Source organism: Hypanus sabinus, chromosome 1 (assembly GCF_030144855.1).
Source record: "Hypanus sabinus isolate sHypSab1 chromosome 1, sHypSab1.hap1, whole genome shotgun sequence".
In the NCBI taxonomy this organism is placed as follows: Eukaryota; Metazoa; Chordata; class Chondrichthyes; order Myliobatiformes; family Dasyatidae; genus Hypanus; species Hypanus sabinus.
In genome coordinates this window covers 87,149-104,510 of record NC_082706.1, presented here as the reverse complement: position 1 = coordinate 104,510, position 17,362 = coordinate 87,149, and the positions used below count along the sequence as shown (strand labels likewise).

General features: G+C 41.2%; 1 protein-coding gene and 1 long non-coding RNA gene across 9 annotated transcripts in view; both read right to left on the bottom strand.

Moving 5' to 3' along the window:
- Positions 1 to 17,362, bottom strand: part of LOC132387011 (uncharacterized) — a 609,870-nt gene that overhangs the window by 533,537 nt on the left and 58,971 nt on the right. The gene's annotated exons all lie outside the window — the stretch shown is intronic.
- Positions 1 to 17,362, bottom strand: part of LOC132386044 (aspartate aminotransferase, cytoplasmic-like) — a 63,059-nt gene that overhangs the window by 25,887 nt on the left and 19,810 nt on the right. For 4 of the 8 annotated variants that reach the window (XR_009509440.1, XM_059958363.1, XM_059958474.1 and 1 more), the window contains exons 7-8: positions 16,605 to 16,770; positions 10,671 to 10,813 (exon numbers count right to left, since the gene is read on the bottom strand). Coding sequence is in view for 7 of the 8 variants with exons in the window: in XM_059958363.1 (XP_059814346.1) it covers positions 10,671 to 10,813; positions 16,605 to 16,770 (309 nt within the window). In the remaining variant the exon portion in view is untranslated. Of the gene's footprint in view, positions 1 to 10,666; positions 10,814 to 16,604; positions 16,771 to 17,362 lie in introns of all 8 variants that reach the window. The other 4 variants (XM_059958552.1, XM_059958651.1, XM_059958599.1 and 1 more) reach the window with 2 other exon arrangements.

Here is a 17,362-nt window from a genome sequence, read left to right as displayed (position 1 = left end):
TTTTAGAGGGATAAGGGCAGATCAGAGGTGTCAGTGTTGCAATTAAATAAAGAAGACTACAGAGCCATGAGGGAAGAGCTGGCCAAAGTTAAATGGGCGGATGCCCTGGCAGGAAAGACAGTGGATCAGCAGTGGCAGATATTCTTGGGGATAATACAAAAGCAGTTCATTCCAATTAGAAGGAAGGATTCAAAGAGGGGGAAGGGGCCACAGTGGTTGACAAAGGAAGTCAGAGATTGTATAGCATTAAAGAAAAGGAAGCATGACAGGGCTAAGATGAGTGGGAATACAGATGATTGGGAAAGTTTTAAAGAACTGCAGATCTTAACTAAAAAAGCATTACGGAGAGAAAAAATCAGGTATGAGCTCAGTCTAGCCAGGAATATAAAAGGGGATAGCAAAAGCTTTTTTAGCTATGTGAAGAGAAAGAAGATAGTTAAGAACAATGTTGGCCCCTTGAAGAATGAATTGGGAGAAATTGTTATGGGAAACAGGGAAATGGCAACAGAATTTAATGCGTACTTTAGATCTGTCTTCACCAGGGAGGACACAAGCAATCTCCCAGATGTAAGGATGGGCCAGGGTCATAAGATATCAGAGGAATTGAAACAGATTGACATTAGGAAAGAAACTGTGATGAGTAGACTGATAGGACTGAAGGCTAATAAATCCCCGGGTCCAGATGGTCTGCATCCGAGGGTTCTAAAAGAGGTGGCTCAGGAAATTGCGGATGCATTGGTAATCATTTTCGAATGTTCCTTAGATTCAGGATCAGTTCCTGAAGATTGGAGAGTGGCTAATGTTATCCCACTTTTCAAGAAGGGAGGGAAGGAGAAAATGGAGAACTATCGCCCTGTTAGCCTAACGTCAGTCGTGGGGAAGATGCTTGAGTCCATTATTAAGGACAAAATAGTGGCATATCTTGATGGCAGTAATAGGATTAGGCCGAGCCAGCATGGATTTACCAAGGGCAAATCATGCTTGACTAATCTGTTGGAGTTTTTTGAGGGTGTAACAAGGATATTAGACGAGGGTAAGCCAGTGGATGTAGTGTACCTAGATTTTCATAAGGCATTCGATAAGGTGCCACATAGGAGATTGGTGAGTAAAATCAGAGCTCATGGCATTGGGGGCAAAGTTTCAACATGGATAGAAAACTGGTTGGCAGATAAAAAGCAAAGGGTAGCAGTGAATGGGTGTTTCTCGGACTGGCTGGAGGTGACTAGTGGGGTACCACAGGGCTCTGTATTGGGACCACAGCTCTTTACGATTTATGTCAATGATTTAGATGAGGGCATTGAAAACTATATCAGCAAGTTTGCTGACGATACTAAACTGTGTGGCAGTGTGACATGCGAAGAGGACGTTAGGAGAATACAGGGAGACTTGGATAGGCTGGGTGAGTGGGCAGATACTTGGCAGATGTCATTCAATGTGAATAAATGTGAAGTTATCCACTTTGGAAGCAGGAACAAGAGGGCAGAGTATTGTCTGAACGGTGTAGAGTTAGGTAAGGGAGAAATGCAAAGAGACCTAGGAGTCCTAGTTCATCAGTCAATGAAGGTGAATGAGCAAGTGCAACAGGCAGTGAAGAGGGCAAATGGAATGTTGGCCTTTATTACTAGGGGAATTGAGTACAAGAGCAAGGATGTCCTTTTGCATTTGTACAGGCCCTGGTGAGACCACACCTGGAATATTGTGTAGAGTTTTGGTCTCCAGGCTTAAGGAAGGACATTCTGGCAATTGAGGAAGTGCAGCGTAGATTCACTAGGTTGATTCCTGGGATGGCAGGGCTGTCTTACGCAGAGAGATTGGAGATATTGGGCTTGTACACACTGGAACTGAGGAGATTGAGAGGGGATCTGATTGAAACGTTTAAGATAATTAAAGGATTTGATAGGATTGAGGCAGGAAATATGTTCCAGATGTTGGGAGAGTCCAGTACCAGAGGGCATGGAGTGAGAATAAGAGGTCAGTTATTTAAAACAGAGTTGAGGAAAAACTTCTTCTCCCAGAGAGTTGTGGAGGTGTGGAATGCACTGCCTCGGAAGACTGTGGAGGCCAATTCTCTGGATGCTTTCAAGAAGGAGCTAGATAGATATCTGATGGATAGGGGTAACAAGGGATATGGGGACAAGGCAGGGGCTGGGTATTGATAGTGAATGATCAGCCATGATCTCAGAATGGTGGTGTAGACTCAAGGGGCCGAATGGTCTACTTCTGCACCTATTGTCTATTGTCATTTACCATGTATGTCCTATTTTGATTAGTCCTATCAAAATGTACCATCTCACACCTATCAGCATTAAACTCCATCTGCCATCTTTCAGCCCACTCTTCAAACCGGCCTAACTCTCACTGCAAGCTTTGAAAACCTACTTCATTATCCACACCACCTATCTTACTATCATCTGAATACTTACTAATCCAATTTACCACCCCATCATCCAGATCATTAATGTATATGACAAACAACATTGGACCCAGTACAATGAGGCACACCACTAGTCACCGGCCTTCAACCTGACAAACAGTTATCCACCACTACTCTCTGGCATCTCCCATCTAGCCACTGTTGAATCCATTTTACTACTTCAATCTTAATACCTAACGATTGAACCTTCCTAACTAACCTTCCATATGGAACCTTGTCAAAGTCCATATAGACAACATCCACTGCTTTACCCTCATCAACTTTCCTAGTAACCTCTTCAAAAAATTCAATAAGATTTGTCAAACATGACCTTCCATGCACAAATCCATGTTGACCGTTCCTAATCAGACCCTGTCTATCCAGATAATTATATATACCATCTCTAAGAATACTTTCCATTAATTTACCCACCACTGATGTCAAACTTATAATTGCTACGTTTACTCCTGGAATTCTTTTTAAACAATGGAACCATATGAGCAATACGCCAGTCCTCTGGCACCATCCCCGCTTCTAATGACATTTGAAATATTTCTGTCAGAGCCCCTGCTATTTCTACACTAACTTCTCCCAAGGTCCCAGGGAATATCTTGTCAGGATCTGGAAACTTATCGACTTTTATATCCCTTAAAAGCGCCAGTGCTTCCTCTTCTTTAATCATCATAGTTTCCGTAACTACCCTACTTGTTTTGCTTACCTTACACAATTCAATATCCTTCTCCTTAGTGAATACCGAAGAAAAGAAATTGTTCAGAATCTCCCCCATCTCTTTTGGCTCCACACATAGCTGTCCACTCTGATTCTCTAAGGGACCAATTTTATCCCTCACTATCCTTTTGCTATTAATATAACTGTAGAAACTCTTTGGATTTATTTTCATCTTACTTGCCAAAGCAAACTTGTATCTTCTTTTAGCTTTTCTAATTTCTTTCTTAAGATTCTTTTTACATTCTTTACATTCCTTGAGCACCTCACTTATTCCATGCTGCCTATATCTATTGTAGATCTCTCTCTTTTTCTGAACCACGTTTCCGATATCCCTTGAAAACTGTGGCTCTCTCAAACTTTTAACCTTTCCTTTCAACCTAACAGGAACATTCAGTACCCTCAAAATTTCACCTTTAAATGACCTCCATTTCTCTAATACATCCTTCCCATAAAACAAATTGTCCCAAACAACTCCTTCTAAATCCTTTCACATCTCCTCAAAGTTAGCCTTTCTCCAATCCAAAACCTCAACCCTGGGTCCAGTCCTATCCTTCTCCATAATATTATTGAAACTAACGGCATTGTGATCACCGGACCCGAAGTGCCCCCCAACACATTCCTCCGTCACTGGACTTATCTTATTCCCTAATAGGAGATCCAACACTCCTCCTTCTCTGGTTGGTACCTCTATGTATTGCTGCAAAAAACTATCCTGCACACATTTTACAAACTCCAAACCATCCAGCCCTTTTACATAATGGGCTTCCCAGTCTATGTGTGGAAAATTAAAATCTCCCACAATCACAACCCTGTGCTTACTACAAATATCTGCTATCTCCTTACAAATTTGCTCATCCAATTCTCACTCCCCATTAGGTGGTCTATAATACTTCACTATAAGTGTTACTGCACCTTTCCCATTCCTCAATTCCACCGAAATAGCCTCCCTAGATGAGCTCTCTAATCTATCCTGCCAAAGCACCGCTGTAATATTTTCTCTGACAAGCAATGCAAGACCTCCCCCTCTTGCCCCTCTGATTCTATCACACCTGAGGCAACAAAATCCAGGAATATTTAGTTGCCAATCACACCCCTCCTGCAACCATGTTTCACTAATAGCTACAACATCATATTTCCAGGTACCAATCCATGCTCTAAGTTCATCCACCTTTCTTAAAATGCTCCTAGCATTAAAATAGATGCATTTAGAAATTCTCCACCTCTTACTCTCTGTTTATCCTTCATGGTGCAGACAACTTTATTATCTTTATTTCCTTCTCCCTACAGCTTCAGTCTGAGCACTCCCCTTCTCTATCACCTGCCTATCCTCCCTCACCCACTGTCTACTAGCTTTCTCTATTTGTGAACTAACCTCCTCTCTCCTAGTCTCTTCAATTTGATTCCCACCTTACCAGAATTCAAGGTTCAATCCATTCTGAAAATCATAGAACATTGAGGTCGGATTGCTGGGTCTGGCATTTACACTGTCAATGCAACGAACATTTGAGATCAGCCATATCTGTCTTTGGTACAGCAGCCCCTTGCTCTGAGATTGTCGATCATATTTTCAAGTGATTGTACATTTACCAACAAGATACTCACAAGAGGAGGCCTCATTACCCTGAATTTCAGTCCACGTTTTCAGCCATGGCCATGCGTTACCCTTAAAGGCATCGTGCTTAACTGCTCCACAGTTAACCGTCGAATGTGAGATCTGAAGATCATTAATGTAGTTTTGTAGTCCGTCGTTAAGAGGAAATTTACATGCTGCAGCTTGCAGCTAAAGTAGTTCAAAAGGAGTACATTTAAGAGGAAAACTAGGACAATTTCTTGCAGCCCGCAGAGAGTTTCTGATTACACCTGCCCAGTGACAACTTCACAATATTCTATGCATTTCTCTAATATTAAATGGAACTATTGAAACTACTGAAAATGGGAGGCCTACAAAAATGAAATTTTGAGAATACAAAACCTGTATATGCCTGTCAGAATAAATAGTACAGATAACAAGTGTAGGGAACCTTGGTTTTCAAAAGATATTGAGGCTCTGGTTAAGAGAAAAAAGGAGGTATGTAGCAGGTAAGGGCAAGCAGGAACAAATAAGTTGCTTATGGAATACATGAAATGCAACAGAACACTAGAAAGGTATCAGGAAGGCTAAAAAAAAAAGGCATTAAGTTGCTCTAGCAGACAAGGTGAAGCAGAATCCTAAGGAATGCTACCAGAAGACCATAAGATGTAGGAGCAGAATTAGGCCATTCAGCCGATCGACCCTGTTCTGCCATTCCATCATGGCTGATCCTAGATGCCACTCAACTCCATACACCTGCCTTCTTGCCATATCCTTTGATGCACTGACTAATCAGGAAACTATCAACTTCTGCTTTAAATATACCCATGGACTTGGCCTCCACTACAGTCTGTAGCAGAGCATTCCACAGATTCATCACTCTCTGGCTAAAAAATTCTTCTTTACCTCAGTTCTAAAAAGTCACCCCTCCATTTTAAGACTGTGCTGGATACCACCACCATAGGAAACATCTTCTCCACATCCACCTTATCTAATCCTTTCAACATTCAGTAGGTTTCAATGAGATCACCCCACATTCTTCTAAATTCCAATGAGTACAGGCCCAAAGCTGCCAAACGCTCCTCATATCATAACCCCTTCATTCCTGGAATCATCCTCATGAACCTCCTCTGGACTCTCTCTAACGACAACACTTTCTTTCTGAGATATGGAGCCCAAAACTGTTAACGATAATCTATATGTGGCCTGACTAGTGTCAAAAAGGTCCAGCATTATCTCCTTGTTTTGATATTCACCTTGAAATAAATGCCAACGTTGCATTTGCTTTCTTTACCAAACTCATCCTTTGAATTTACATTCTAAAAGTGTTGCACGAGGACTCCCTTTGCAGCTCTGATTTTTTTTTATTTTCTCCCTATTTAGATAATAGTCTGCATTACGAGAGGTAATGTTGCAGCTATATAGGACCCTGGGTAGACCCCACATGGAGTACTGTGCTCAGACAGACAGACAGACATACTTTATTGATCCTCAGGGAAATTGGGTTTCGTTACAGTTGCGCCAACCAAGAATAGTGTAGAAATATAGTAATATAAAACCATAAATAATTAAATAATAAGTTAATCATGCCAAGTGGAAATAAGTCCAGGACCAGCCTATTGACACAGGGTGTCTGACACTCCGAGGGAGGAGTTGTAAAGTTTGATGGCCACAGGCAGGAATGACTTCCTATGACGCTCAGTGTTACATCTCGGTGGAATGAGTCTCTGGCTGAATGTACTCCTGTGCCTAACCAGTACATTATGGAGTGGATGGGAGTCATTGTCCAAGATGGCATGCAACTTGGACAGCATCCTCTTTTCAGACACCACCATCAGAGAGTCCAGTTCCACCCCCACAACATCACTGGCCTTACGAATGAATTTGTTGATTCTGTTGGTGTCTGCTGCCAACTGCCCCAGCCTGCTGCCCCAGCACATAACAGTTCTGGTCGCCTCACTACAGGAAGGATGTGGAAGCCATAGAAAGTGGGCAGAGGAGATTTACAAGGATGTTGCCTGGATTGGGGAGCATGCCTTATGAAAACACGCTGAGTGAACTCGGCCTTTTCTCCTTGGAGCGACGGAGGATGACAGGTGACCTGATAGAGCTGTATAAGATGATGAGAGGCATTGATCGTGTGGATAGTCAGAGGCTTTTTCCCAGGGCTGAAATAGTTGCCACAAGAGGACACAGGTTTAAGGTGCTGAGGAGATGTCAGGGTTAAGTTTTTTACGCAGTGAGTGGTGGGTGCATGGAATGGGCTGCCAGCAACGGTGGTGGAGGCGGATAGGATAGGGTCTTTTAAGAGACTTCTGGATAAGTACATGGAGCTTGGAAAAATAGAGGGCAATGAGTAAGCCTAGTAATTTCTAAGGTAGGGCAAAGTTCGGCACAACTTTGTGGGCTGAAGGACCTGTATTATGCTGTAGGTTTTCTATTTCTATTTCTATTGTTCCTTTTACCAAAACGCATTATCACACATTTCCCAACACTGTATTCCATCTGTCACTTTTTTCTTATTCTTCCAATTTGTCAAAGTCCTGCTGCAATCACGTCGCTTCCTCAGCACTACCTTCCCCTCCACCTATCTTCATATCATCTGCAAACTTTGCCATAAAATCAACAATTTCATTATCTAAATCATTGACAAACAACATGAAATGTAACGGTCCCAATATTGACACCTGAGGAACACCACCAGCCACTGGCAGCCAACTAGAAAAGTTCCCCTTTTATTCCTATTCATTGCCTCCTGCCTGTCAGCCATTTCTCTATCCATGCTAGTATCTTTCCTGCAACACCATAGGATTTTATCTTGTTAAGTAGCCCCATGTGAGGCACCTTAACAAAAGTCTTCTGAAAATCCAAGTAAATAACATCAACTGCCTCTCCTTTGTTCACCCAGCTAGTTACTTCCTTGAACAACTCTAACAGATTTGTTAGGAAAGATTTCCCTTCACGGAAATCATGATGACTTTGACTTATTTTATCATTAGTCTCCAAGTACCCCAAAACCCCATTCTTAATAATAGACTTCAACACTTTCCCAGCCACTGGGGTTATGCTAAGTGGCCTATAATTTCCTCTCTTTTGTCCTCCTCCCTTCTTAAAGAGTGAAGTGACATTTGCTACAGGTATGTGAAGAGCAAAAGGACTGCTAGGGGCAAAATTGATCCTCTAGTGATCCATTTGTGGAGTCAAAACATATGATGGACCTTAAATTCATTCTTTGCATGTATTTACTCGGGAGATGGAATAAATATAGTCTATAGAAGTGAAGCAAAGTGGCATCAACTTCATGGGCCCTATACATATAACAGAGGAGGAGGAGGTGTTTGGCAATCACAGTTGATAAATTCCCAAGACCTGACAAGGTATTCCCTTGGATCCTAAACTGCCTGAACCCTAGCAGAGATATCTTGGGTTCCAAGTCCATAGGACACTCAAAGCTGCTGCACAGGTTGACTGTGTGGTTAAGAAAACATATGGTGTATTGGCCTTCATCAACCGTGGGATTGGGTTCAAGAGCCGAGAGGTAATGTTACAGCTACATAGGACCTGGTCAGACCCCACTTGGAGTACTGTGCTCATTTCTGGTCACCTCACTACAAGAATGATGTGGAAGCTATAGAAAGGGTACAGAGGAGATTTACAAAGATGTTTCCTGGATTGGGGAGCACGCCTTATGAGAATAGGTTGAGTGAACTTGGCCTTTTCTCCTTGGAGTGACGTAGGATGAGAGGTGACCTGATAGAGATGTATAAGATGATGAGAGGCATTGATCATGTGGATAGTCAGAGGTTTTTTACCAGGGCTGAAATGGCTAACATGAGATGGCACAGTTTTAAGGTGCATGGAATGAGGTACACAGGAAATGTCAGGGGTAAGTTCTTTTACACAGAGAGTGGTGAGAGCATGGAATAGGCTGTCGGCAGCGTTTGTGGAGGCAGATACAATAGGGTCTTTTAAGAGACTCCTAAATAGGTACATGGAGCTTAGAAAAATAGAGTGCTATGGGTAACCCGAGGTAATTTCTAAAGTAGGTACATGTTCAGCACAGCATTGTGGGCCGAAGGGCCTGTATTGTGCTGTAGGTTTTCTATGTTTCTATTTTAAACATCCTTAGTGACAGGAGAGGTACCAGAGTATTGGAGGATAGCTAATATTGGTCCACTGTTTAAAAAAAGGTAACAGAAACAGTTAAGTTATACTTACCAATAAGTTATGAATCTGATATCAGTTGTGTTAAGGTTATTGGAAGCTCTTCTAAGGGACCTGATATGTAAGTATTTAGATAGACATGGACTGATTAAGGATTGTCAGCATTGCTTCAGGCATGGTAGGTCACATCTAACCTATCTTAATGGAGTTCTTCAAGGAAGTTACCTGGAAAGTGGATGAAGGCAAGGTAATGGATGTTGTCTACATGGACTTTTGTAAGGCATTGGACAAGATCTCACATGGGAGGCTGTTCAAGAAAATTCTGTCGCTCAGCACTCAGGATGAGGTAGTAAACTGGATTAGACATTAGCTTTGTGGGAGAAGCCAGGGAGTGATAGTAGTGGATTGCTTCTCTGACTGGAGATCTATGACTATTGCAGTGCCACAGTGATCAGTGCTGGGTTCTTTGTTGTTTGTCTTCGATATCAAAGATCTGGATGATAACATGATTAACTGGATCAGCAAATTTGTAGATAACACCAAAATTTGGGGTGTAGTGGACAGCAAAGGAAGCTATCATAGATTGCAGAGTGGATCTGCATCAGCTGGAAAAATGGGCTTTAAAATGGCAGATGGAATTTAATGCAAACAAGTGCGAGGTATTCCACTTTGATAGATAGATAGATACTTTATTCATCCCCAAGGGGAAATTCAACATTTTTTCCAGTGTCCCATACACTTATTATAGCAAAACTAATTACATACAGTATTTAACTCAGTATAAATATGATATGCATCTAAAATCACCCTCCCAAAAAGCATTAATAAATAGCTTTAAAAAGTTCCTAAATAGTTTACTAAAGTGCATTGAGTGGTAACTTAAGCTCAGTCCTAACCCCAGCACTTAACATGTCTTGCCCCTGGTGGTTGAATTGTAGAGCCGAATGGCATTGGCGTTGGTAGGACCAGCCAGGGTAGGTTTTACACAGTGAACAGTAGGGCACTGAGGAGTGTGGTAGAACAAAGGGATCTGGGAATACAGGTACATAATTCATTGAAAGTGACATCACAGGTAGATGGTGTTGTAAAGAAAGCTCAATGTACTGAGTACAGAAGGTATTGAGGTTGTATAATGCATTGGTGAGGCTTAATTTGGAGTATTGTGTACAGTTTTGGTTACCTACCCACAGGAAAGATGTAAATAAAGTTGAAAGAGTACAGAGAAAGTGTACAGGATGTTGCTGAGTCTGGAGGACCTGAGTTATAAGAGAAGACTGAATAGATTAGAACTGTATTCTAGACTGTATATGTTAAGACTGTATAGGTTAGAACATAGCAGATTGAGAGGAAATGAGATAGAGGTATACAAAGTATGAGGGGTATAGATAGGGTAAATGCAAGCAGACTTTTTACACTCAGGTTGGGTGGTACTACAATGGGTTAAGGGTGAAAGGTGAGATGTTTAAGGATAACATGAGGGGAAACCACTCAGAGGGTTATACGAGTGTGGAATGAGCTGCCAGCATAAGTGGTCTAAGCCACTCAATTTCAACACTTCAGAGAAGTCTGGATAGGTATGTAGATGGTAGGGATATGGAGAGCTATGGTCCCGGTGCAGATCACTGGGAGTAGGCAGTTTAAATAATTTTGGCATGGACGAGATGGGCCCAAGGGCTTGTTTCTGTACTGCAGTATGTTTCTATGACTCTGTTTTCTGCTGACAAGCACTCTACACCTGATGTATCACTTACTGTTTTCCACTATAAAATGCTCTAAACCTGGTTAAGTACTTGCCTGTGAATCCAGGAAAGATATACAAGCCAACCTGCTTGGTAATGTGTTCCCAAGATCCTGGTGTTCCCAGTATCCGCAACTCTTCCTTCAATTTCTCTTTAGTCAGCATCAGGCGCTCAGCCATTTTCTTCAGATTTTCCTGCCTATGGAACAAGAGAAAGGAAATTCCTGAGAGACTGTAGATGCTGGAATCTGGAACCACACACAAAAAGATGGAGGGGCTCAGGGGGTCTGGCAGAACTTACATAGTTCATGTTTCAGGTCAACACTTAACTGTTCATTTCCTTCCACTGATTCTGCCCAACAACAGAGCTCCACTAGCTTTTTCGTGTTGTTCCAAATTCTTGAGATAACTCTCCTTCAAAAGATCGTAAGACCACCAGACATAGGAGCAGAATTAGGCCTATCAACCCATCAAGTCCTCTCCACCATTTCATTATGGCTGATCCCAGATCCCATTCAACCCCATATACCTGCCCTCTCAACATATCCCGAGATGCCCAACCAATCAGGAAACTATCAATTTCCGTTTTGAATATACCCACGGACTTGACCTCCATGCTTTGTCTGTGGCAAAGCATTCCACAGATTCATCACTCTTTGGCTAAAAAAAAAATCTCCTTACATCTGTTCTAAAAGATCGCCCCTCAATTTTGAGGCTGTTTCATCTAGTTCTGGATGCCCCCACCACACTTTCAGGAAAACTTTGTTTTTCTCTCAGTATTATATTCTAATGGGAGTAGCGGGCGATGATGTAGCAGGAGATATAGTAGGAAGGCCTTGGCTTGAGAGGCTTTGGTGAGCAGAGGCTGAGGACGAGCTTCACTCCAAGTGAGGTAAGGCTGGGTAAGTTCCTTTAATTAATTTAATTACCTTAGGAGTAGGTAATTGAGGCAGCAGTTAGGGCAGTTGAGTGCTCCATTTGCAGTATGTGGGAAGTCAGGGCAAGCACGATTGTCCCTGATGACTACACCTGACAAACCATGTTAAGGAACTGGAAGTGGAGCTGAAGCTGGATGAACTTCGGATCATTCGGGAGGCAGAGGCAGAAATAAACAGGAGTTACAGGGAGATAGTCACCCTTAAGAGTCCGGAGACAGGTAGCTGGGTGATTGTCAGGAGAGGAAAGGGGATTAGACAGATGAGCTGAGCACTCCTGTAGCCTTTCCCATCAATAATAAGTCCACTGTTTTGGATACTGTTGGTGGGGACGACCTACCAGGGACAAGTTGCAGTGGTCGCATCTCTGACACCAAGGCTGGACTCTCAGCTCAGAAGGGAAGGAGGGAAAAGAGGAGAGCAGCAGTGATAGAGGATTTGATAGTTAGGGGGACAGATAAGAGGTTCTGTGGAAGAGATCAGAAATCTCGGATTGTCTGTTGCCTCCCTGGTGCCAGGGTCCACAATATCTCGGATTGAGTTCTCAGTATTCTCAAGAGGGAGGGTGAGTAGCCAGATGTCGTGGTCCATGTAGCGACCAATGACATGGGTAGGAAGAGTGAGGAGGTCCTGAAAGGTGAGTTTAGGGAGTTAGGCGCCAAGTTAAAGGACAGGACCTCTAGGATAGCAATCTCAGGATTGTTAGCAGTACCACGTGCAGGTGAGTTTAGAAATAGTAAGATAGCGCAGATCAACACATGGCTGAAGACCTGGTGCAGGAGGGAGGGCTTCAGATTTATAGATAATTGGGCAATTTTCCAGGGAAGGTGGAACCTGTTCCAGTGGGACGGTTTACACCTGAACCGGAGGGGGACAAATATTCTTGCAGGTAGGTTTGCTAGAGAGGCTCCAGTGGATTTAAACTAGATACAAGGGGGGAGGGGAACCAGAGTGTAGGAACAGATGTATGGGAGAAGGAAGAAAAAGAAGATAGTAAAGTTGTTTGCACCGTTAGTGATCAACAGAGAGTAAGAGGTGGAGAATTTCTTAAATGCATTTATTTGAATGCTAAGAGCATTGTAAGAAAGGTGGATGAGCTTAGAGCATGGACTGATACCTGGAAATATGATGTTGTAGCTATTAGTGAAACTTGGTTGCAGGAGGGGTGTGATTGGCAACTAAATATTCCTGGATTTCATTGCTTCAGGTGTGATAGAGTCGGAGGGACAAGAGGGGGAGGTGTTGCATTGCTTCTCAGAGAAAATATAACAGCAGTGCTTTGGCAGGATAGATTAGAGGGCTCATCTTGGAAGACTATTTTTGGGTGGAGTTGAGGAATGGGAAAAGTGTAGTAAAACTTATAGGGGTGTATTACAGGCCACCTAATGGGGAGCGAGAATTGGAGGAGCAAATTTGTAAGGAGATAGCAGATATTTGTAGTAAGCACAGGGTTGTGATTGTGGGAGATTTTAATTTTCCACACATAGACTGGGAAGCCCATTCTGTGAAAGGGCTGGATGGTTTGGAGTTTTTAAAATGTGTGCAGGATAATTTTTTGCAGCAATACATAGAGGTACCAACTAGAGAAGGGGCAGTGGTGGATCTCCTGTTAGGGAATGAGATAGGTCAGGTGACGGAGGTATATGTTGGGGAGCACTTCGGGTTCAGTGATCACAATGCCATTAGTTTCAATATAATTATGGAGAAGGATAGGACTGGACCCAGGGTTGAGATTTTTGATTGAAGAAAGGCTAACTTTGAGGAGATGTGAAAGGATTTAGGAGTGGATTGGGTCAATTTGTTTTATGGGAAGGATGTAACAGAGAAACAGAGGTAATTTAAAGGTGAAATTTTGAGGGTACTGATTCTTTATGATCCTGTTAGGTTGAAAGGAAAGATTAAAAGTTTGAGAGAGCCATGGTTTTCAAGGGATATTGGAAACTTGGTTCGGAAGAAGAGAGATTTCTACAATAAATATAGGCAGCATGGAGTAAATGAGGTGCTCAAGGAATATAAAGAATGTAAAAAGAATCTTAAGAAAGAAATTAAAAAAGCTAAAAGATGATATGAGGTTGCTTTGGCAAGTAAGGTGAAAATAAATCCAAAGGGTTTCTACAGTTATACTAATAGCAAAAGGATAATGAGGGATAAAATTGGTCCCTCGCAGAATCAGAGTGGACCGCCAAAAGAGATGGGGGAGATTTTGAACAATTAATTTTCTTCAGTATTCACTAAGAAGAAGGATATTGAATTGTGTAAGGTAAGGCAATTAAGTAGGGAAGTTATGGAAACAATGATGATTAAAGGGGAGGAAGTACTGGTGCTTTTAAGGAATATAAAAGTGGATAAATCTCCACGTCCTGATAGGATATTCCTTAGCACCTTGAGGGAAGTTAGTGTAGAAATAGCAGGGGCACTGACAGAAATATTTCAAATGTCATTAGAAACGGGGATGGCGCCAGAAGACTGGCATATTGCTCATGTTGTTCCATTGTTTAAAAAGGGTTCTAAGAGTAAACATATCAATTATCAGCCTGTAAGTTTGACGTCAGTGGTGGATAAATTAATGGAAAGTATTCTTAAAGATGGTATATATAATTATCTGGATAGACAGGGTCTGATTAGGAACAGTCAACATGGATTTATGCATGAAAGGTCATGTTTGACAAATCTTATTGAATTTTTTGAAGAGGTTACTGGGAAAGTTGACGAGGGTAAAGCAGTGGATGTTGTCTATATGGACTTCAGTAAGGCCTTTGACAAGTATCCACATGGAAGGTTAGTTAGGAAGGTTTAATCGTTAGGTATTAATACTGAAGTAGTAAAATGGATTCAACAGTGGCTGGATAGGAGATGCCAGAGAGTAGTGGTGGATAACTGTTTGTCAGATTGGAGGCCGGTGACTAGTGGTGTACCTCAGGAATCTGTACTGGGTCCAATGCTGTTTGTCATATACATTAATGATCTTAATGATGGGGTGGTAAATTGGATTAGTAAGTATGCAGATGATACTAAGATAGGTGACATTGTGGTAGGTTTTCAAAGCTTGCAGAGAGATTTAGGCCAGTTAGAAGAGTGGGCTGAAAGATGGCAGATGGAGCTTAATGTTGATAAGTGTGAGGTGGTACATTTTGATAGGACTAATCAAAATAGGACATACATGGTGAATAGTAGGGCATTGAAGAATGCAGTAGATGCTTAAAAATGTAACCAAGGCAAATACATGCTTGATAGAGCTCTTTAGAAAAGCATATAATTCAGATAATGGTAGTAGAATCATTTCAAGCATGTATAAGGGGTTGTCAAATCTTAAGACACATTCGACTTCATACATTAAAACAAAATGGGAGAAAGAAGGAGGGATAATTATATCTGAGGAAGAATGAACAATATGGAGATATCAATGGAAGTGTACCAATTCACAGAAATGGAGGGAGTTTGGATTGAAAAACTTGACAAGATATTTTATTACACCCTTTCAGAAATCCCATTATGATGGTAACCTCCCTGTTTGCTGGAGAAATTGTGGAAATCAAAATGCAAATCATTATCATATTTTTTGGGACTGCCCTGTTATCAAAAACTATCAAACACAATGCCCTACAAGACATCTTTAAATGTGAAATACCTTTGGAGAGTAAGACCATATATTTTGGATATATACCTCAAGAATGGTTGAAAAGAGATAAATATTTAATGAATATACTGTTGGTGGCTGGTAAAAAGACTCTTATTAGGAACTGGTTATCACAGGAGAGCACAACTTTAAATACATGGATGGAAATTACAATGGACATTTACAAAATGGAGAAGATAACAGCATCTGTTAATCATAAGCTGGAACAATTTGATTCATACTGGGAAAAATGGTTTAACTACATAATGCCTCATAGGCCTGATTTTATTCTCACAAATCAATGAATCTGTTGTAAAAAAAAAGATCACTCCGTACTTGTACATAGTTCTTTCCTTTTGCTTGTTTTCTCTTTCCACTCTTTTCTATAAGTGTATACCCCAGATAAATACTTTGTGGAGATTTTGTGATATATATGATTATATATGTACAGTGTCTGAAATACATCTTATGGAAATGTTTGATTGATGAACTTCAATAAAAAAATAAATTATAAATTTGGAGTATTGTGTACAGTTCTGGTCACCGAATTATAGGAAAGATGTCAACAAAATAGAGAGAGTACAAAGATTTACTAGAATGTACTTCGGTTTCAGCACCTAAGTTACAGAGAAAGGTTGAACAAGTTAGGTCTTTATTCTTTGGAGCGTAGAAGGTTGAGGGGGGACTTGATGGAGGTATTTAAAATTATGAGGGGGATAGATAGAGTTGACGTGGATAGGCTTTTTCCATTGAGAGTAGGGGAGATTCAAACAAGAGGATATGAGTTGAGAGTTAGGGGGCAAAAGTTTAAGGTTAACACAAGGGGGAATTTCTTTACTCAGAGAATGGTAGCTGTGTGGAACAAGCTTCCAGTAGAAGTGGTAGAGGCAGGTTCGATCCTGACATTTAAAGTAAATTTGGATAGGTATATGGACAGGAAAGGAATGGAGGCTTATGGGCTGAGTGTAGGTCGGTTGGACTAAGTGAGAGTAAGCGTTCGGCACAGACTAGAAGGGCCGAGATGGCCTGTTTCCATGCTGTTATTGTTATATGGTTATATGGTTAAAATCATTGGCCAGCACTCTCGTCATTGTGAAAATATTACAGTGAGAGATTAACACCCATTTTTCTGGCATTATTTGTAAAATAAGCAGGGGAGTTTTTCCTGTTGTCAGCTAATATTTATTCATCAATTACAGCTCAATATCATACTGTGCAAATTTACTGGGCATAGGTTATCCTATAGAATAGTAGAAACTATTGTGAATTACAGAGATGATGGCATACACAATCCTCTAACCTCTCAATAGTTGTACCCTTAAACATATCAGACAAAATAGAACAGTATAGCACAGGAACTAGCCATTCCACCAGTGAGCTTCACAAGCGTCTTTATCATAGATTTTCCTTCTCATCTCTTAGAACAATCTGATCCTCACCACTCAGTGAAGAAGGCTGGGTTATTCAGAACTGTTGCTACGATATGGGCTCCAATCCATGGAGGATTTGACCACGTATGTCGTGCCAGTTCTTCTATTTGTGATCGGATAGTGATCAGAGTGTGATTATTCCTTGTAACTATTGTTAGGCTTCCAACTCTTTCACCTGGACAAAAGGATGGAAATTATTTGATTAATAGACAGGCCACTTTATAATGAATCACTTCGTTCCCCTACATCTCCTCCCTATGGGTCCAATAATCTATTCAGAATCTTGTATACCAATAGCCATTCTGTACTATTACGTTCTTACTGGCCTCAACAAACCTCACAAAAGATGGGCATGTTTCTTTACCAAATGGGAAACAATGTTGGGGAGTGAATTGATCATATAACATTGAACCAAGGTGAATTTAAAACAGCATGGCATCGTGGGCCAAAGGGCTTATTTCTGTACCACATTGTTCTCTGCCCTATGTACAATCTCCTCCTTGATTTCTATGCTAGCCTGGGATACATCTATTTAAGCCATGTAGAATTATCCACTTTTATTCCTACTATGACAACTCTTTGCTTTTCTCTACTGCTTTTGTTCCACACTGGCAATCTTCAGCTGTGAGTTAAGCTCTATAATTTCTTCCTAAATCTATCTACTTCTCATCATCTTTAATGTATGGTTTGAGCATTTAAGTGAATCTATTCAGAAGTAATGGCTTTATTTCTATATTTATAACCATCTGCAATACTCAATTATCATT